The sequence below is a fragment of the Perissodus microlepis genome, chromosome 20, assembly GCF_051167445.1.
Source record: "Perissodus microlepis isolate ML-2025 ecotype Zambia chromosome 20, ASM5116744v1, whole genome shotgun sequence".
Taxonomy (NCBI): Eukaryota; Metazoa; Chordata; class Actinopteri; order Cichliformes; family Cichlidae; genus Perissodus; species Perissodus microlepis.
In genome coordinates this window covers 9,741,437-9,764,191 of record NC_140480.1, presented here as the reverse complement: position 1 = coordinate 9,764,191, position 22,755 = coordinate 9,741,437, and the positions used below count along the sequence as shown (strand labels likewise).

The 22,755-nt window shown below is 39.5% G+C and overlaps 1 protein-coding gene across 1 annotated transcript in view; it reads left to right on the top strand.

Moving 5' to 3' along the window:
- The first annotated feature begins 919 nt into the window (after positions 1-919).
- The window catches only part of ajap1 (adherens junctions associated protein 1), a 51,678-nt gene continuing 29,842 nt past the window's right edge, over positions 920-22,755 (top strand). The window contains exons 1-2 of the mRNA XM_084916237.1: positions 920-1,607; positions 1,788-1,914. Of these exons, the coding sequence (XP_084772363.1) occupies positions 1,886-1,914 (29 nt within the window). The 5' untranslated portion in view covers positions 920-1,607; positions 1,788-1,885. The remainder of the gene's footprint in view (positions 1,608-1,787; positions 1,915-22,755) is intronic.

Genomic DNA, 22,755 nt, shown 5'->3' with positions numbered 1-22,755 from the left:
AAACTGAACAAGTTTTGCGGCTTCAACGAAAGACTGTATATAAAAAATGGATTTAGTTACTGTGATGTCATCTATTTCAGCTTTTTGAAACCAGATGCTGGGACTGAAGAGCATATGTGATTAAATCAGCAATCCGGCTCCATCACAATTCACAGGTTATTGCTATAAAAAAAAACAACAACAAATGCGACCTTGAACCTGAACACAGTTGGGGTGAAGACCCATTAGGCAATCATCGTGTATAAGTTTCAATAAAATCTCCTTTCAGAGTAAAATCTATTCTGAAGGGAGTAGCAAGTCTTGTAAAAATTGTCCATAAAACAATAAATATGATTTTGGCCTTGACAATTCAGATGGCTACTCATTAGATAATCATTGTGTAAGTTTGATTAAATTCTGATCAGTAGTATAGGAGGAAAATTAGAGGAGAGAGGGTGATTTTGACAACCTGCTTTTGCAGCCAGAGGCATTTATGCTTATTGATGTCCTTGTTATGTCCATCTTTTATATACAGTCTATGGCTTCAAAAAAATGCTATACAAAGAATAACTAGCAGTTTGTGAGCAAGCTGATATTGAGCAGTGTTGTCGATCTCTTATGCATGGCAGAACATAGCAATACCCAGGCTAAATGAACTGGGTCGTTTTTATTTTATGTCTCATATCGTATAAAATATAAATTATTTTATGATATGCTATCTTACAGGCTACAAGGTTATTTGGCACAGCGATTCCCTTAGCTGGCTACAAAAGTGCAGATACGTAATGGTCTCACTGTTATATTGTCTTCCAACCGTAGTGTGCAGCTCTGCACACTCCTGTACTCTACTGGATTTGTCATACCCTGTCTTGCAGTCATGAATGTGCACCCATATGACGTGAGACACTCCAGCACATGACATATTTGGCTTTAAAGTGACGTCACGGCAGCGTGGGGCTCAGCAGGCAGATCGTTCGTCAGTCTGAGAGAAGAGGAGCAGCAGGAGGAGACGTGCCGGTCTCCTCTCCGCTGTAATGACAAGCCCTCACAGCCACTCTCTCCAACTCCTCTGAAACAACCCTCAGCCTCCAGGATTTTCCTCCGCCGCTTCCCCTCTTCCTTTTTCTTTTCAGTTGCACCTTATTTCATTTTATTTTCATTTATTTTACTTTATCTAACCTCTCAACCACCCCCCTCCACAGAGATGTCAACAGATAATGAAGACCCCCTGCCTCTGGTGACTTGAGTCCTCCCTGCTTCAGAGAACTGAACATTCTCATCTTCCGCCCCCCATTTTTTTTTTTTCCAATTTTCGTTTTTGGACGTTCATCTGCCGTTCAGCAATGTAGGAGAAGTGACGGCGTCATTTCAGCAATGAGGATGCCAACTGCATGCCCCGATTTCGGCTCTCGGCATCTTGCATCTTTGCCTTTTCTGCCGGGGCGACTGAAAAATGAACGATTTGCGTGAAGGCAAAGTTTGAGGGTACCTCTTTCGGTTTCCCGCTCACCTGTCCGCCTGCAAGCGCCTACCCCCTCTCTCTCCTCTCGGCTGGTGAGCAGGGAGAGCAAATCATCGCCAACAGAAGAACTGACGAACAACTTCAAAGAGACCCGACAATTGTTCTGGTATTTTTAGTGGAATTTTTTTTGTTTGTTTTTTTCGGCAGTGTTTTTTTCCTCCTTTTTTCCCCCTGTCCTTTTTTTGGGAGGAATTTGATGTGCGCAACGTAGAAGGATATGGCTTAAATGATGTTTGCGTTGACAGCTGGAGTAAGGTCCGTAACTTGAGTGCTTTCTTTTCATCAGCAATTGCCGACTTTGGTGGAAAAACCCATTCAAATGGGAGGATACCTGGAGGACTGAGTCGGTTTTCGACAGTCGAGAGAGAGAGAGAGAGAGAAAAAATGTGGATAAAACGGAGTGTCGCGCGCAGGTAAGGCACAAATTATTTTGTTCAGTAATTACTTTGTACTTAAATTCTTGAATGATTAGGGGGGGAAATGTAGACTGTGATTGTGCATTGTAATTTCTCTTCAACAGCGTGTCTCAATTTTTTCTTTTAAATCTACGCCACTGCAAGTTATTAGAGTCTGCTGGAATTGATGAACGAATAACATAGATCAATTGGACTGTGAAAAACGCGAGGCTGTGGCTGCCGCTGTATCAGAGTTATACACATGTTAGCTGCTTTAGTGTTGGTAATAAAGAATATCCGGGTACAGGCTTTCTATAGATATGTTTTGTGATTTTTTAAAAAAAATTTAAGGAAGAAAATAATTGGAAAATTTCACATCCTGTACGCTGGGGGTCGCCAACAGTACGGCGCAAGCGACGCACATACATTCGCAGATAACAGACGCGTGCTCAAAGCGACACGTGTGTAGACACGCGCGCGCGCGTGCACGGTCTCAAGGTTAGGTCTGTCAATTCCTCCCCACTTGTGAGAATAAACGCGTCCAGGTGAGCTCCACTTGCAATTCATTGGCATAAAGTGAAGGTAAAATGAGGAAATAAATAAAACTGAGAAGCTTTGCCCCCCAAAATATTAAAGTACTTGGTGTTCTGATGAGTGCGTATCCAAGCACAAGGAGAGGATGGCATACAAAATATCTGTGCGCAGGGGTCAGCTTGATCACACTGAACAACACCTCCCTTATCTTTTTAGGCTATATTAAAGTCTTTTTGCCAGAGAAATTGTTTGTTTTTTTAAATGATAGATATGATAGAACTACATCCCTAAAGTGAAGATATAGAAAGTAGGCTTCAGACTCCAACTGATGAGTGAGGAAGTCTAAACAAAAGCCCTATGTGAGATCATTCATTTGCCCAAAAGTGGGTTTACAGGTAATGACACACTGCAAAATGAGACCAAGTCTGTTTTCTTGCCACCTGCTGGATCCCATTCCCACCGGCAGCTCATATTCCTGCCCAGTTGCAGCCGTACATTTGTTATGCATGACACACGCTGTACATCTTTAGGGCTGACCTCGCAGGGTAATGGCAATGCACGTCTTAGACAGAGCAGTTGTGCGAGATGATGAAATGAAATGCCATGCCTTTAGATGGATCGGCAAGGGGCACAGAGAAACCAATTTCCATCATCGGGAATTTCCTTGTCACTTGTTCACACAAACTGGAATGTCCAAATGGGACATTGGACGATCTGCAGCCGCTTTTATGGACTGAAGTCGCTTGTTATTAGCAGTAATTTTCTTTTAAGTTAAACCCCAATTAACAAAACTCGTTAAAGAATATTAAAATACTCTCGGTAGTTCAGTAGCTGTAGCCGAAGCGTCTTCATGAGGTGCCCACGGTTACTCTGTGCACGAGAAACCCCGCCACAGTCTAAAGTTTTGCATTGCTGTGTCTGATTATCAGACATTGATGGCAGCAGTTGGTGGCGGGGCTTTTACTGGAGTGATTTCCTTCCCTGCAGTATGGGTGGTGAAAATATTTGTTTTCCTTTGTTTGAAAAAAAAGGATGGATGAACTGAATGTGTACAGAGAAAGCCACTGTACCTGTTGGAAGAGACAAAGAACAAACCACCTACAGAAAGTAAATATGTGGGCGTAAATGCAACCGCGCTGGCTTCAGTAGACCAGGAGAAAAAAAGGGCTGATGGAGAGTTACGGATACAATTTTAAAAAACAAGGCTTCTAGAGATGACTACAGTAGTTACTCATCGTTCTGGGCAAACCGTCTCATTAAGACAGCCTGTGGGCTAAGGCTGGGCTTTAGTGATTATCACTATTATTTATAGACTTACTAAAAAGACTGTAAAGATGTGATGATAACATTGGAACGAATTGTAATTGGGTTCTTATTTCAGAAAAAAAATGTCATTTAAAGTAGCCATCCCAAATTGTAAACCAGCTGTTTGTTGGTGTGCATTCAGTTTTTCTCGTAAATGGATAACAATGAACGCTCATGACCTGCGACATGCTTCACTGTCTGTGATGTGTGAAATCTTCCAGTCAAAGCTAAATGCTGGTAATTTGCAGCGTTATAACGAGCTTGAACCAGAGAGCATCTGACTCGAGGGTTAACCAGCGGGGATTCGGCTCTCACACACTCGGGATCTCTGGGCTGAGCCTTTCATGGATGTCACACAGTTTCAGGTCCCCCATGGCGAGCTCTTGTACAGCTGAGGCACCGGAGATGCTATCAAGCCTCGGCACACTGCGGCAGCGTTGCTGACTGAGACACCAGTTGCCTTTTACGAAGGCTTTATTTGTCTTGTTTCACTTGCCTAGAGGAGGATTGTAAAGCGTAGATGGCTGTGTCTTTGTATGTTTAGCCTTTTCTGCTCAATAGGCATACAACGAGTGATCAAGAGTGATACATCGAGTGAATTTGACAGTAGTGATTCAGATATGCACTAAAAAAGAAAAGAGAGTGGTTTTAATGAGCTGTGAGCTACCTAATATTGCTACACCTGGTGATAATTTCTTTGGTATTTTGCGAGTTACTCCTGTGTGAAAAAGAAAACTGTTATAATAGTCTAATTCTGATTAATATCACTGGCTTAATGAGAAGGGTTCCTCATGTATTACAGTTTGCAGTGAGGTGTTTTTTTCTTCCCCAATGAGAAACAGTTGCACAGCATCATCAGTCTGCAGCTGGTTATATGACAAGCCGTGGTTCTCTTAGCTAGCCCTACTAAGAACTCCAGGGCTAAACATGGCATTACTGTGTTAGGGGCCATCAGATATTCAGATATTCCTATGATTTAGGTGCCATCTTAATAGCCTCTATGATGGTTATTAACTGGGCCTCTCTGGAGCGTGATTAACCTAATTTGCAGTGAAATAGGCTGTGTTGCTTCTTGGAGATCCTATCCTCTGGAGGCGTGTGTGTCTGTGTGTATGTGAGTGTGTCTGCATGTGTGTCATTAGCACCCTGTGCTCAGCAGGAATCTGTTAGATCCAGAAGGACCGGTACAGGTTGTCCCTTTCTAATGACATAAAAGACAAAAAAGGCATGGACGCTGTCCATCTAAACCTTCTGGAAATACCTCTGAGAAAGACAGAGAACAAGAGAGAGGCTAGCTGTTGTTGAAGACGTGGGTGAAACATGAACGACCTGTCACTGACTGGCATAGCAATTAGCAGAGAGGAGTCAAAGGCAGAATGGGACCGTAACTGCTACTGTGCTTTAATTTCTTACTGCAACACACGAGAGCATATCGGAAGCTTGAAATGAGAAGCCTGGAGTTTAGCTCATTTAGTTTTTTCTTTCTTTTTTTTGAAAACCGAACACTTAAAATACTTGAATTTATGCACTGGTGATCAAAAAAAAAAAATCAATAGCAGTCAGAATAAGTGTTTTGCTTTGTGGAACCGGCTGTAGACCGCCAAATGACAGTAAACCTCTGAATAAAACCTCCATATTCAGATCTCATGAATTTATAGTCCGTGTTCTAACCTTATTGGCAGCAACCTTCAGCCTGATTGTGTTTAATCACCGGCTTGTCCGCTTTGTGCTACATGAAAAAAGTCTGCGTGTTTCTATCGCACTGGAGCACAACCATCCACAAAGTAAAGGAACTAACAGCACAGAACTCATACTTGATTCATGTAGTGAGCTTTTGCTGGATCAATACTGCCTCTACAAAGGATCAGACTTATCCGTCATGGCCCTTCCCACTAACTGGCCTTCTCCAGGCACTGGGGTGCCTCTCAGAGGGCCATTTTCTACTCCTCCTCCTCCTCCACCAAAACCCCAAACTGCCACCTGCTTTATTTTGTGTTTAGCTACTTAGTGGTATTTGCTGTCAAGTTTGTCACAAGAGACAAACAAGACTTAAAGACAGTAAAGGGCTGATATGATCGAAGCATTGTCCTGTTATTTCCTTTTTCCACCATGTTTCTTTACAGCCCTGCTTATCTTTCTGAGCATGTGGGTCATGTACACTCTACTGCAGGACATTGTGCAGTGGGAGTAATTAATGGGATGATGCAACACTCTTGGCTGTTGCGCCTTAGACCCCCCATATACACACATATACACACTCTGCCCCACCCATTTTCTCTTTTGTTTGTTTTCCTCGATGAATTATGTTCTGACCTCAGCAATGCAGCAATGTTTCTTACACTACGGCCATAGTAGCAGCTGCTGCAGCTCAGCCTTTCAGGCATGGATGGAGTCTTATTTGTGTGCATATCTGTTTGTGTGTGTGTGTGTGTGCGCGTTGCACACTACTAAAACATTTGGAAGATTTCATACAATATTTGCCTCCCAGAGGCCTGCTGCACCGAGGCAATCCATAAATCTCTGGAACTCTTTGGAAAGCCAACTGTGGTATTTATCTCCCTAATACTGGATATCTACTGAGGACAGCTTAACTCCTACACCTCGGAGCCTGCATTTTTACGAGCAATGCAAACACATGCCGCTGAGATCCCTAAAAATAAAATAGCTAAATAAATAAATATAAACACAGCAAGCATCTAGAGATAATCATAAACAGTACATTTTGATTTATGATGAGAAGAGCTAGGATTTATTTTAGAAGTAGAGTGGGGAAATAAGGGATGCATTCGGGCATCATCCAAAGTAAAAGGTCATAACAGAAGTTCATGTTTCTACACAGATGATCAGTATCTTCCTACCAATGTTTCTGACCTTTCAATTTGATGTTCAAGATATTCTGGAACAAAGCTCCCATGTATTACAGATAACATGGAAAGGTACTGTATGTTCACTATCAGTAACTAAGGAGGGTCGCTCTGTATTTCTGGTAATTTGGAAAAAGGACAAAACATTTAGTTTCCTCAGAGTCAAGATGAAAGCCGGGCCACTGTGGAAGGGAAATTGTTTGTATAGCCTGCATCAAAGCAGACAACTTGAGTGATATGCCTTTTTTCTTTTATTGCTGATCAGTGGGATATGTCAGCGGGGATTGTAAACATCTGGCAAGTCTCAAAGCTAATCACATTCATTTGATACCAGAGGCATGTTACTTGGTTAGAGTGGCATTGAGGAGGATTTAGCCACCACAGTCAACAAATTAGAAACACAACGTAGTGGGAATAAGCGATTTGGTTCCTGTGTATCTTGGCAATTGTGCTTGCCAATACAGAGCCATTTGCATGTAGGTATGTTAGTGTGTGTGAGTGCGAGTGTGTGTATACATGCTGGGTTATATTTGCCCCATCACTTAGTCTGAGAGCTGAGAGCTTGAGCACACAGCCCTTTTCACTTTCCAACAAAGGCGTGATTGCATATTCAACAGGCTGCAAATACAGACTCAGGGTATCACGGCTCTTCCTTTAAGTGGACAGAGGATGAACCCCCTCAGGTCTTCTTGATGAAATGCAAATGCTTCTGCAATTGAAATGCAAACAACGACCAACAACCATGGTCTGATTGTCAGTTTAAGTATGTGGTGTAAAGCTGAACGGGAGGGTTAGAAAATGTGCAGTACATAAATACACAGGTCAACTAATTAAGGTAGGCTAAGCTATCATATGAATCCAACTGTAAATCAATGCTCCCCTTCTGTTATAGATACATTTTACTTCCATATTCCACTTCCCAGTGTCTCTCTGTCTCTGCCTTCTCTCCTCCTGTGTGCACATACGCAGTCCTGCTGTTCTGTCTGTTCCACCACACAATTAGTGATTAGCGCTACAGCAGGTAGCTAGTACTGTAAAAATCAAGTGCAACATAAAATTGTACCCACCCTCTCCAGTCACATCTAATCACATTTATATGAAAAACATGATGCTCTTCTTCCATGTTTCTGCACTTATGTCTTCAAAATAAATGACTAAATAATACAACTGTTATTGTTGGTGTTGATGTGGAATATTTTAACTATAATACATTAGAAATACTAATTTTATACATTTAGAGCTATAATTTGTTTGTAAATTAGACCATTTCTGTAATTTTGCCTTTGTACTTGTATCCCCCCACAAGGGATTTTCTGTCAAACAATCAAGATGTGATTGAAGTTATAAAGAGGCTATAAATTAATTGGAAAAACTAACCTGATTTTTAAATATAACGACTGTATTTATTACTTGGATTCTTTGACTGACTTGGCCATTGAAGAGTCCTAATTTCCTTTATCTCGACAAACTTCATTTGCACTGTTATGTACCATCTAATCAATTTTGCAGCGTTCGAAAATCTGAACAGAATATATACTTCACATTTCTTCCTGCTACTTCTGTCAACAGTCACATCATCAATAAACAGTGGCGCCCCGGTACCCCTGGCAGCCATACAGCCACATCCTGTCACATTGCCTCCATCATGTTTCACAGATAACGTGGTATGTTTACGATCATGAATTGTTTCTTTCCTTTTCCAAAGTTTTCTCTTCCCATCATTATGGCAAACAGTTTTCTTGGTTTCTTCCATTTTTCTTTGTTTTTAGAAGTTGCACAGGCTCTTTTAGATGTTTTCTGGCAAAGTCTGACCTGGCCTTCCTGTTCTTGAGTGTAACCAGAGGTTTGCACCTTGTTGTAAATAAACACTGTAATATTTTAAGAATGAATCAGACTGTTAATGTTGCCACTCCTAAACGTTTTGCTGTCCCTGTGACAGGTGTGCTCTGTTTTTCAATGTCATGACGTCTTCTGTCCCTTGGACTAACATCTTGTGGAGCATATATTTAAAATGACAGCGAAAAGCTATAAAATACACATCCAACACTGTGAATCGACTTCACACATTCTGATTGTTTTGTCATGAAATAACAAGAGAACACAGGCTAGACCTGGCCATGAAACTTCTTGGCCAGTTAATGTTGAAGCTGTAAAACTTTCTGAAATAAAGCTGAAAGTATGAACTTCAATTATATTTGATTATTTGTGTGTGGTGTGGGGCGATAACTACAAAAACAGGTTTTGTTCAAAATTTATGACTCTTCCTGTAAATGCAAAAATCTAATAAAACAAACCTACAGGCATGAAAAAACAAAACAAATAAGAAAATCTCTGACAGCAAATAAACCACAGTTATTAAGAGTGAAATGGTACTTAAACATAAATACTGTTAAATATGTGTAACATTGGGGGATGAAAAATAAAAACGGAAAACATGATGTTCATCATGAGGATCGCTTGCAGTTAAATGTATAAAGATGCAAAAACTCCCGTCTCACTAATCTTCCCTCAGAAATAAAAAGGCCATTGGAGTCTTTTCCCTGAAAAGTTCTCTGCACATTGGGAGATAGTGGAGGGAAAAAAAGTGCCAAGCAAAGGGAAAAATGAAAAGTGAGCAGAAATGGATTAAAATAACAATAGAGCATTTTGCTAATAGTCCATTTTGAGCTGTTGCCACAATGTGATACTGTCTGTGAGAATTACGGTGGATAAGAAAGGTGCTGATGTCTCTAGAGACATACTAATGCTTTGCATGCCTTACTTTGTGAGAATGTTAGTGTTTGATAATGGATAATGCTGACTGTCATTCTTTCTCTAAGACACGTTGCCTATTAGCACATATTAAATCCTGCAGACAGTTTTAGTAAATGAGGCTTTGCTTTCTATTAGAAAATAATTAACTTTTGTATTTGATAAGAATCTAAAGCACTATTTCAACAGTGTCTCAAAGTTCAGTGCCATAAAATGTTTCCATTGTGTCTGGGTCTGTGGGCCAGGTGCCAGTTAAAATGAGTTTTAAATGGAATAATGGAACGAACTGTGTAGCCTCATAATTCACAAATATCCTGTATGCAGCACCATTCATCAAAGCTGCAGAGAACTCCTTTCAGCATTTTGTATACCTTCTGACATTTTCAATTTGCATTATCATTAGCAGTCTATTGTGTTTATTGAACTGGAAAAGCAGGCCTGCCATATTTTTCACATGAATAACATTCATTTCTCTGAGAAGTTCAGCCTTTTAAATGGTCGTATATTTTCTTAAATGACAACTGGGTGTTTCTTTCAGGCTGTACGCATGATTACACACTGTTCTGCAGATTTTTGTTTCTTTTTCAAGAGATGATCCCAGTCAATTTAGGCATTATCTCCCTGGAGACACATTAGGCTCTTTCAGATATGCACTTCTTTGCAGCGATGACACTGCGCCTGAACTTGTCGACTTCATCCTTGCACTCTGGTCATGTGTCCATAAAAGCGGTGGTGGCAGTATTACTAAATTGGATCTAGTAACTATAAAAATGACACAGTATAGTATTGGCATATTTTGCAATATTGTACACTAAATATTAATATTTTCTTAAATAAATTAAAAATACTATGAACACAAGGTCTCATCTCTCTGATGCCAACATGTTGCCATCAGTCTGAATGAGTTTTTGTCAGGGAACAAAACTCAAGGAAACTCGACTCAATTGGTTGTCAGTTGGTTGTTTACTGGTTATATTCATATAGAACAGGATAACCATCCTGTTCTATATGAATTTCTGTCTTTAAAGAAAGAGGTATGCAATTTTGATGATTTATTACAGTTAATTGCTGGGTAATCAAAAATGGATTGAATGTAATTGCCAACCTTTAATTGGCATTCAGTTGCAGACTGATTGCAGTCTGACTCTGTCATAGGGCAACATCTATGGCAGGTTTAACTTGGTGTGCTTGACAGTCATTTTGCAACGAAAAAGACATAACAAAAAATTCTGAAGGGATTTGATAACCTTTTCTTATTGGATAAAACAGACATTGATATGGTTTAATTTTAAGGACATAATTTGCAGTTAAAAACAAGGTCCCACCTCTTGTAGTAACTATACTGCATGCATTACTTTAAACACAATAAGTTTGAATACTTGCACTTGCACTGAAGAGCAGGCATGCACAGGGCATGTAACGTGTGCTGCATGTGCCCATAGTTTCTCAGTTTGATAAAGTTGTTTTGGAATAGCATTAAATACTATTAAGATTACAAACTATCTGTCTGGGAAACATATTCTTCTGCCATTTTTTTAGTAAGAAAAAAAAATCATTTATTGCAGCACACATGTACTGACCAATCGTGCATGTACTGTAGCTCTCTCCATCTTATCTGTCATGAGCAACATTAACATAAAAGAAAGCCCAATTTCACAGACTTTCACAGACTGATGAAGCCTGCAATATTATAGTATCAGCTGTGTTATAGTAACCCATGTCTGAAAAGGGCAGTAGATTACACCCGACTCTAGCTCTGATCTGCCTGTCAGGTTTAAGTGATCAGTGTACTGAGGTGAGATCAGGGTAGGCTCATAGAATACTGTGGCTACGAGTAACCGCTAGTTGCAGTGATATGACATAAATATTTTAGCTGTTAATGGCTTCACATTTTTACTAATGATGCCCTCATAATAGTAGATTTCATGCAAACCAGTGTAGAAGAATATTACTGTTATTGGAACCTTTGCATTTGCTTTATGTTACAAAATTTCAGCTCAAATTTGCTGGCAGCTTTTGAATTGATAGAGACTGCTTATTTTGCTTATCGAATGTGGTAGATTTAACTGACAGATAAGCAAGCTACATTAATGGTTAAATGAGATGTAAGTCAAATTCATCCAAACCTTTATCTTAGTTCATCAAACAGTTATAAAGGAAACTGAGTCTGGACTAACATGGTGGGCTGAACAACACACCAGTATGTGCTTATTAAAATAACAGATGCAGATTTAAAAGCAGTGACCAGGCTTATTGCCAGAAAGCAGTCTTTGTGTGATCAGTAGCAAAAGCACATTAACTGAGTAGTCTGTACGATAGGTCAGCTCTTCATGTAAATGGATAGGAGGATGAAAGCAAATAGCTGGGGGGAACAAAGGTGGTGTTATTTCTACCATAAATAAAGAACAGCAGATTTCATTCTTTTTTTTTTTTTTAAGGCAGAGATAGTTTGATTCCACCCAGAATCGTGTGTTTTCTCCATTGTGTGGAGAAAACAGTGTGAGAGGAGAAAGAAAGCCTGAGAGACAGGTGTATTAAGGGCAGCAGAGTGGTCAGAGAGTGTATTTGAGTAAGTGTTTTTCTGGACCTTGTTGCGGTGAAGCTCCCACATATTCCCTCAGTCCCCCTGAGAGTTGTGCACCGTGTGAGCACTGCGCAAAAAAACAGCCTCACTTTTGTTCTATAACCTAAATGTCCCAAAGGTCTGCAGCCCTATCATCTGCTTCCCACCCCACACGCACACAGATGATGAAGCAGCAGTTTGAAATTAAACCTGTCTGAATACATTTAGTCTGCATCAGATTTATTCATGCACATAAAACGTCTGCTTTTATATATTCTAGATCTTGAGTCTATTTGCTCACAGTACACAGTAGAGGTTGGGCAATATTTTCTCAAAATGATATTACAATATTTCAAGGAATTTTGTGATAACGATATTTATGATGATACAGAAAAAAAATACTGAAGTGTGTTTTCCACCATTCTTTTCAAATGAGCTCGTTTATGACACACTAACTGATTCAAAGTGAGAATCTTGTGCCTTCTGTTGTCAGCAGGAGCAGATTTATATTGCATTACTAGTGACATAGGAGTATATATAGCAACACAGGAAAGCCACAAAAGTAGCCAAGGAAATGTTATGTAAAAGTAAAACATAACTGCTTATCACTTTAGTTTAACAATAGCTAAAGAAACTTTACCTTTCAACTCTTCGGGAGTCTGGGATGTTGAGCTTTTTAACCAGCTGCTTAAAGTCCTCTTTTACCACCATGTAACCGCATCAGTAATTTTCCTTTACCTTTCACACAACTGGCAGATGTTCCGGCGTCGTCCAATCGAGTCATTTGTTAAAGCTCGGGTCACACGTGTACTTGATGGCTTGTTTGTAGTGGTGAGCCAAGTTTGTTTTTTCCACTTCGGTGTTCCTGCATTGTAGTGTCTCCACCTTACAATATAAAGTGTCTTAATTGACTGTTATTGTGATTTTGTATAAATAAAATTATATTGAACTGAATTGAATTGAATGTTTTGCAAAGTGCTGTGTTTGGTTGAAGTGACTTCTTTACTAAACATCAATGGAGGCTGACACATGGCCTTTGCTGTCAGACAAATTTGGCTTTGTTCTGTGTGCTAGGGAATATCATTGTATCAATGATAGCGTGATACCACTACAACACAGTTTATCACAGAAAGAGTTGCATACATACAGTAAAGTATGTAAAAAATAGAAGCAAGTTTTGAAAAATAGAAGCAAGTTTTGATGCATGAAATACATTTTTAATCTTTGTTTGCAGTCGATTTCTCTGTACATCATTTTAATCATCATTTTAAACCCAAACATATTCTGTGAGTAGTTTTTGGTTACAGCTGATCGAGTTTAGTCCATTGTAACATTGTTGATTTGTTTACCAAACACAGATGAACTCATTTCTACACCGCCACATTTTCTAACCAGCGGTCTCTGAATATAAACTAGTACTTATACTAATATATGCACAATATTATCATCATCAGTGCCGTCATACCATGACTGACTGAGATTGACCAAGGCTTGGCTGTTGGCATGCCTCAAACTAGCTATAAAAGCACCATCTCTGATCTTACTGAACTTGGTGGAAATCTGACTGGACAGAGGTACTGAGATCAGGTGTCCTAACCTGAACTTGTGGCATTCTTGCAGCAGCAGTCCACCTTTCAGCTATTTCAACAGAAGACTGCTTGTTGCCACACTGCCAGAGTACACAGCAGGGCTTTCTGGATCCCAAGCATATCCAGACACTTCCTTGGCCAGCTTTTATTTATGTCTGCTATTGAACATGCCTAGGACATGCTGGGTTGACATGTTCATCAGAAGCAGCTACAAACAATGACCACTGCACAGCTGCAACGACAGACACTTGTGCAGTCTGTGTGCAGATGGGTGTCAACTTGCATAACGTCCAAGACCTCGTATTAAACATCTTTTAGTCCAAGCTTTATCAAGCTAGTATCTATAATATCTATTTAAAATACAAATTTCTGTTTCTGTTTTTGACTTGCATATACACATACATGGAAACAACTGTTTTTTAATGTAATATTTTGTTTTTCTCGCCGACCACAGATCTGTTTTCTGTAAGATGAATGCATCTGTATGACCTGTTAAAATGCAGTTTTCTTAATCATGATCTACTGTATTTGTAGTCACTAGTCACTAATCACTAGTTGACATGGTTATTTACCAAAAAACAGCCAAAACAGAACATTTGTTATTATTTAATAATAAATTTTGTCCTCATAGTTAAACTTGGTCAGTGTCTGTTTTATCCACTAATAAACTGATGTTATTTCACTCCAGTTTGACAGGCTACTAACACTGTCACTTAAACCTGTCATAAATGTTGCCTTAAGTTGGAGTCAGTTTGCAACTGAATGGGGTATAGTTGGAACTTACATGCAATCTTTTTCCAATAATACACCAGTTAACTGTGATAAACCATCAAAAGTCACATATCTGTTGCCATCTACAGAAATTCACATTTAACTACTGCATTTGTGCTCAACAACCTTCCTGTTCTATAGGAATATAACCAGAATACAGCGATGTGACAGCCAGCTGAATTGATTCCTGTAAGTTTTGCTTATTGACAAAGACTCATTCATACTGATGTCCATGTGTTGCCAATCTGTGGATTTATAAATTAGACAACAATTATTTGTAAATTGTCAACAAGCTCTCTGAGGCTGATAGCAGTCGGTCCAACTTTATCAAGCTAAGCGTGTCCACTGTCGGATGGATTTTCCGTTGAGTTGACTTAATGCAAGTTTTCTCAGCGAACATTATCTCAGGATGGTGATGCATGAGACGAGGCCTCTTGTTTGTTGTATTTTATTGCATTGAATAAAATATCGATATTTGGTGTCCTTATATCAATAAAATCTCACCACGCAAAATACGGCAATATTATGCCTTCATTTTTTTACCCACCACTAGTAGTGCTTCGGCAGTTCCACCAATGATTCAAAAAAGCCTCAAACATTAGAAGCTTAATTTTATCAGTGGGGAATATGAAGGTTTGAGAGCCTCTTTATTACAGACATGGATCAAAACAAAATTTAAAAAGGTTCATAATTTTACATGAAACTGGCTTTGTAATCATTCAACCTTTTCTTTTATCTTCCACCTGCTGCTGATGTGAGCCTGTCTGCTCTGGGTCTTATGCTGGGAGAGAGCAGGATTTGATTCAAGTTCTACATAAAAAGCCAACTGTATGTCTGGTTATAAGTCAAAGCATCATGTTAAATCTTTCATGCACTTTTATTAATCTGTCTAAAATGACCCAAAAAAAAATTATCACAGGATGTGTTTTAACCCTGTCAGATTGTCTTTCTGGAGCGTTTGGAATTTTCAGGAAACTTACAGCTAACAGGAAACATTTTATAAATTTGATTGTAGGGTTTAGAAAAAATAAAAACTTAGCTGACTAAACTGTTTCCACTCCAAACTTCCTTTGCTTTCTTGAAGTGGGATTGTATAAGGTACTTATCCATAGTCAGAATATTACCTACTGTTGGCATGCCCTCAAACAGATATGGAGATAAAGCAAGGTATTGAGGTAGGCGTGTATTTTAGCCACCCACTTACAGAAATCAATATTAGATTAGGCATAGGCTATATTTAAAACAGGCTGTAAAACATTTTTCTGCCTTGCCGTCAGATGACCATTTCACAATCGGTGTAATCGCCTTCTAAAGTCACTGGACTTTGTCAACACAGTAATTTTACCTCGGAGAACACTGCATTTGCAGGTCAACTGCTGCCTCAAGTGATTAGCTTATTTTTCTTATTTTCTGATCACACAGTGGTGGTCCAGCAATACAGTGCTCTGCATGGTAAAATTGCAGTTTGTGTCAACGGAGCCTGTTGACTTTGAATCAGCAAACTTTGATTGTAAGATTAACTCTGTAAGCCTCCCAACTTTGAAATATTATTTATTCTTGGACGAGTGCCGTGAGAGCAGCCAGACATTCATGTTTCATACCCCAACGTCAGAATATGTCATTGTCAGCTGTAATTTCTTATCCTGTATCTCCCTTAAAAATCTCACCTTGACAGGGGAAGTGTATAACATTGATCATATTGATAAATATTAAAGTAAATACCCCAGAGTGCGATGCTGCCAAACCTTTGGTCCTGGCATTCATGTGGATAAAATTTCACAGTTTCAAGTTTAAAAAAACTTTGCTTGATTTTTTTTATCATCTTATCTTAGCAAGCTTTCCATGATGACTCCCCCCTCATTGTTGTCGGATTATCCTCCTAATGATTGGACTTTATGTTTGATTCTTCAGTAAAACTGTGAGAAATTCTGAAATACAACACTAAAAATATTTGTAAGTTTGTTTTGATCATGCGTGGTGTCTTCTCCAGTAGCGCCTTTGTTTTACAGAGAGAGCCAGTTGTTTTGAGCCTCCCAACTTGAGGCAGTTTCAGCTGCACAGGACATCTCTGCTGACCTCCTCTTGAACACAGTGATTATTCTGGGTCAGACTCTTTTAAAGCTACATGCTGGAATTAATGGAACTGGGAAGGGCAAATAGGGAATGTTATTGTGCCCTTGTTTCTCAGTGCGCTGCAGCTGAAAAAAAAGACATGTTTTACCTCGCTAATCCTAGAGGGGTCAGTCATTTCCATTCATTGTAAATTTGTGTTTTCTGTAGGAAAGCACGTCAATTCCCAGTGTGAGAGTGATGGAATTATTTAATGTGTGTCGGCATTGTTTTTCATGTTCTAGAGGTCAGAATTGAGTCTTTGGGGAGATTAAGCAGCACTTTAGCTCCCCAGGGCTTCATCCACTTGTGGTTTTTATTGTGAGGCTAAATTGACATTAATCCTCTTATTACTACTACTGAAACTGGAGGTCTGTTAGCATAATGTGACAGTGCATGATACATTTTATGTTATACATTTCTATCAGTCATACCTGGCCAGTGATCTCTGTGGCAAAGGATTGTTTGATGTTTGGTGACTATAGACAAGTTAAGTTCACTACCAAGATAGTGATATTGTGTTGTGAGGTCAGCAGTGACCAAAACAATAATAACAACCAATTCTAATTACCACGTAAAGATTTTAGGTTAACTGAGCCACAATGCAATGCCAATATGCCAATAACATGTTCATGTAAATCTAGAATTTATCAATATTCAGTTTGCAAGTAAATAAGGCCCTGTTGTAATCTGATACAGCAGTCAAATGCAGCTAGCTTTGCCAGTGCATCCAGTCTGCAATATATGTGCATTGCCCTTAGAGTAAGTCGTCCTTGTTCTGTGGCCTGGATGTTATCAGAGAGTTTTTACCCCCAGAGGGGTAAGACTACCACACAGCTCCTTCCCTGTTCTCTCCTTTCTTTCTCCATCTCTGTCACTCTCTTAGGGTAATTCAAATGCATACTCCATATACTCCCATCTCTATTTTAAGAATCTTCTCTCTCGTGTGGACATGCTGTGCTTGGGGCTGGTCGAATTGGGGAAGGTTGAATGACTGGAAACAGACTGTATGAGCGCTCACAAGCATCCCACTGTCTTTGGTGTGTTCTCAATCCATAATCCTTTAAAGTTGTTCAATCTAGCAACATAGCCACTGGAGCGACTTAATAGTTGCCCCAAAGTGTATGACTTTTAAGATATGAACCATCCACAAATCCCCTGCAGGCTTTTGCAAAAAGCCATGACAGTGTAATGTTTTTCAGACAACTTGGTTATAAATAATGTTAAAGGACTCAATACCAGAATTAATGCTTCTAAGGGAAAAAGTTAATTGCACAGATAAGATATTAATTCACTGACTGATAATAACCTGGTGTTAATCTGCAAACATTACAGTAGCTATTATAACAGTGTCGGGAGAATGAGTATATGACCATGAATAATAAATGTGTCAACAAATACCTCCTTTTTGTTGATACATTTAATGTAAACAGGAAACCCCTAGGGACCTCCATCGAAACCCGAATAAGCGATCAGTGTAAACACAGTCTACAAACTTGACATGCTGACTAATCTGCACTGTGCTGTTATGCTCAGTTCTATTGTTTGCTTTAGCCTAGAAGCTGAAGTATCTGAAAGTGGTTAGAATACAGCAGTTTAACACAAAGCATAAATCATGGATAAAGAGGTGCCTTTTTATGTAAATGTTTTAGTTCAAGGCAAAAAAAACCCTTTTCACCAAAGAAAATATTTAACAGTTGGAAATGGCCTATGACAGATGTCACCTACAATCCAGTTTTGAGATACCTTTCCAGGGCCTTAACACCCACTCACATGCATCAGTTGAGCTCAGTAGGTCTCATGATATAGTGAGGCAAGGTCTCATAATAGTTTCACCTGAAAACTCTGGTGATAATGACCCACACCCTTTTTCACACCCTGGCTCATGTGTTGAGGCACACGATCAATCGTTGGTCAACGACCCTTTTAATGGAAAGCTCTCAGTAGGACTTAAATACCTTTTCTTTACAAGCTCCTCAGTTAAACGAAGTTGTTATTTTACTTTGCGTATTCCACAGATTCATTTGAGGTAATATTGAATTTTTTTTTTAATAAGGCTTAACAAGAAAACATTTATGGCAAAATAATGTCTTTACATAAGAGATATAAACTACAACTGAGAAGCAAATGTTTGTGGATATCCATAACTGAATACAAATTGCGATCAAAAACTTAGCCATAGAAACAAAAATGAGACGTGATACGATGATACACAAACGATTAAACGTTGCCAGTTTCCCCATGGTGCAGCATGTTGTTGTGATGGGTAGCACCATCACCTCACAGCAGTCCTGGGTTCAAATTTGCTTGCCAGCTTGGGCCTTTCTGTGTGCAGTTTCCATGTTCTCTACTTGGCTTCACTCTGGGTACTCTGGCTTCCTCCCAAAACATGCATGTTACATTAATTGATGATTCTTAGCTGGAATGATGTGAAGGTGTGTGATTGGCTTTATGATAGCGCTGCAGTAGATCGGTGACCTGTTCAGGATGTACCCTATGACAACTGGGATAGGCTCCAGCCACACCACTCAGGTTCATGGAAGAAAACAGATGGATATCATCTTGATAAATACTATCAAATACGAAATTCTGTTACAAACTGAAAACTTGAAGGTGTGGCGTATCCTCGAAGTGATAATAGTTGGGTGTTTATGTACAGCTCAACTTTAGTACTCATCAGATACTTTACTATCATATTTGTCCCCAAGGGTCAAACTGCCAGTGTGTAGTTCTACTGTACCATGCTGAGGCATCTAAGGGACAATGTTCAAGAAGAGCACACAGATTGAGATTTAACTACCTGCAACTGTATCTACTTTCAGTTGTCTCGATAATGGCAGGTGGGAGTAATCAAAATGAGGCCCAGGAGACCAGAAAGCACAATAAAAGTACAAAAATCAGTCTTTGACCAAGATACAGTGGTCGGGAAAGTCAGCAGAGGAGGCTGCTGACTTAACAAGATTGAAAATATATCTTATTGTATGTTATTACTAAATTTATGTGCAGTGTTTACATGTTTCACTGTAGCTGTATGTAGGACTCTGCTAATTTGAGATTACTGAAGATGACCACAACCTTAAGTGCAATAAAATCTCCCTAAAATCCTTGAGCTGATGGTATTGAATACCTTATTCAGCGATATTAGGAATACTTTATTGATTTTCTGTTACAGCTTCTGCTCTCTACAAACATTATTATTATGTTTTTTTTAAAGAAACCAATAAAAAAAGGCACACACAACCTCCACCACTACCCCGACTCCCTCTGCCCAGCCAAAGGGTTCTGTCTTGGGGAACAATATGAAAAAAGAAAAGTGAAGTTAGTTAAAAACAAGTATGATGCTGAGATGTTGTCCTCCAGTTTATGCTCATAGTCTCATTTTAACCTCTTGCTGCGCCTGCTTGGTCCAACCAGGGAAAACCACCCACTGCATTGTGAAACTTTCTGAACTGTAGCTGGTGAACCTTTTCCCCAGTGTGTGTGTGTATATATATATATATATATATATTTATATATATATATATATATATATATATATATGTGTGTGTGTGTGTGTGTGTGTGTGTGTGTGTATTTACAGGTGCTGTTTTTAGAAGTGTGTGGGAGACACATGAATACCATAGTTCAACGTGTAAATACTCTATAAATTGCTCGTGCTACCCTGTATAACACCAGTTAGTTTTTGTACTCTTGAGATTGTTCACAAAAGGCTGAATTGGAGCACTTTTCCTGGGGCATGCAAAGCCCCACTGAGAGGTTATAAAAAAGGAAAGGAAACCACTGGTTCAGTCTAAATCTTGTCTGGCATATAGTGTCTGCCATTCCACCCAGATTTTCAGCAGAGGTGGAGTCACCTTCAATAAGGCACCTTTCAATGGCCAGCCAAGAAAATTAGGTGTACTCAGTGGCAGGGCTGTCAAGACCATGCTGATCAAATTTCTATGGATGGCAGCCTGGGGATCTAGGTTGAAGGGATTGAAGAAGGCATGCCTTTTTCACCTCCCTCAGGTGGGAAGCCCATCTGCTGAGGCCTCAGATCTGCAAACTCCCAACAAGTTCTAATTAAGACCTACTTCGCACAAGTGATCACAGTGTGATGATGAACCAAGAAATGGGCCAGAGATAGTGCGCAGAGACAATTAGGTGCAATATCTGATTAGCTTCAGAGATAATAGTTTTGTTTTACTGGGTCTAACAGGGTGAAAAAGATGAGTTCAAAGAGTCAGATAATCCTTTACTAGGCCCTTGTACTCTCATGACGATACTTTAAGTACACTATAAGGAAGAAATTTTCCTCTAAATTTAGACTTTTTAAAATAGTCTGTGTGTAGTATCACTTTAATGTATTCTTAACTGTTTTATCACTCTCTGTTAAGCTTGACTTCTTCTGATTACTAAAACATCGAGGCTCTGTGAAGCATTATAAAAAGGCTTCAGAAGAGCCTTTAAAGTTGGCCTCATTCACAGATGCTGTTTCCTGCCCTTTGTTTCTTTGCTTATCCGTGTCCCACTGGCAAATGGTTTGCAGAATTGCTGCGCATAATAGCCTACACAGCACTCAACTACTTTGATCTTTTCTAGGGAAAGAGCGGAATCATCAGGCACCGGGCACTGCTCTCCTTTTTCAAGATGCTTGACATGTTGCAAGCCGTAAGGATGTGATGAGTTTCCTCTTCACTCAGATAAAATGGTGGTTGTAACCGGCCCAAAAACCGTCACGATGCTGACTGTCACGATGCTGACTGTCACGATTAGATTATTTATTTAGATTGTGGTCATTTGACATATTTAATACAGCAAATATGGCATTGCATTGAAATCCTTAAAAGAATTTGACAAAATAATACTGCAAATATGAAGAAGATAATGATGATGCACAGACTGACTTACAGTTTAATGTTATAAAAAAACCCTCTAAAAATGCAAGCTCCTCCCATCATTTATGTATTTATTGACCTCATTATGTGCACACGTCTATTAAAATTTTAATAATGTACCAGTTCAATTATTAAGCTTTCAGATTTGCTTTCCACCCAGTTTATACTGTTTTTATCAGCTGAGTTGGTTATTAGTGCCTGTGTAGGTTCTCATTCATCCAGGTCATGGTAGTCTAGGGTCTCAATTCAAGTGAGTCGACAGAAAAAACAAAATATGCAACTAACCTGATGTTTGAAATAAGCCTGTGAGTTTGTGCGAATTAAATATATTTCGTTTTTTTTTTTATTTTGTTTGACCATTGAAGGAATTTGAAAGTGTGACTTTGGACTGAGATGCTTATAAACCAAAGATTTAAGCTAGCTGACACTCAGAGAATTCAGACTGTGGGTAAAATAAAATTATAGTGTTTTTAATATATACAGTGGCTTGCAAAAGTATTCGGCCCCCTTGAACTTTTCCACATTTTGTCACATTACAGCCACAAACATGAATCAATTTTATTGGAATTCCACGTGAAAGACCAATACAAAACGTGAGAAGTGGAACGAAAATCATACGTGATTCCAAACATTTTTCACAAATAAATAACTGCAAAGTGGGGTGTGTGTAATTATTCAGCCCCCTTTGGTCTGATTGCAGTCAGTTGCCCATAGACATTGACTGATGAGTGCTAATGACTAAATAGAGTGCACCTGTGTGTAATCTAATGTCAGTACAAATACAGCTGCTCTGTGACGGCCTCAGAGGTTGTCTAAGAGAATATTGGGAGCAACAACACCATGAAGTCCAAAGAACACACCAGACAGGTCAGGGATAAAGTTATTGAGAAATTGAAAGCAGGCTTAGGCTACAAAAAGATTTCCCAAGCCTTGAACATCCCACGGAGCACTGTTCAAGCGATCATTCAGAAATGGAAGGAGTATGGCACAACTGTAAACCTACCAAGACAAGGCCGTCCACCTAAACTCACAGGCCGAACAAGGAGAGCGCTGATCAGAAATGCAGCCAAGAGGCCCATGGTGACTCTGGACGAGCTGCAGAGATCTACAGCTCAGGTGGGGGAATCTGTCCATAGGACAGCTATTAGTCGTGCACTGCACAAAGTTGGCCTTTATGGAAGAGTGGCAAGAAGAAAGCCATTGGTAACAGAAAACCATAAGAAGTCCCGTTTGCAGTTTGCCACAAGCCATGTGGGGGACAAGGCAAACATGTGGAAGAAGGTGCTCTGGTCAGATGAGACCAAAATGGAACTTTTTGGCCAAAATGCAAAACGCTACGTGTGGCAGAAAACCAACACTGCACATCACTCTGAACACACCATCCCCACTGTCAAATATGGTGGTGGCAGCATCATGGCTCTGGGGGTGCTTATCTTCAGCAGGGACAGGGAAGCTGGTCAGAGTTGATGGGAAGATGGATGGAGCCAAATACAGGG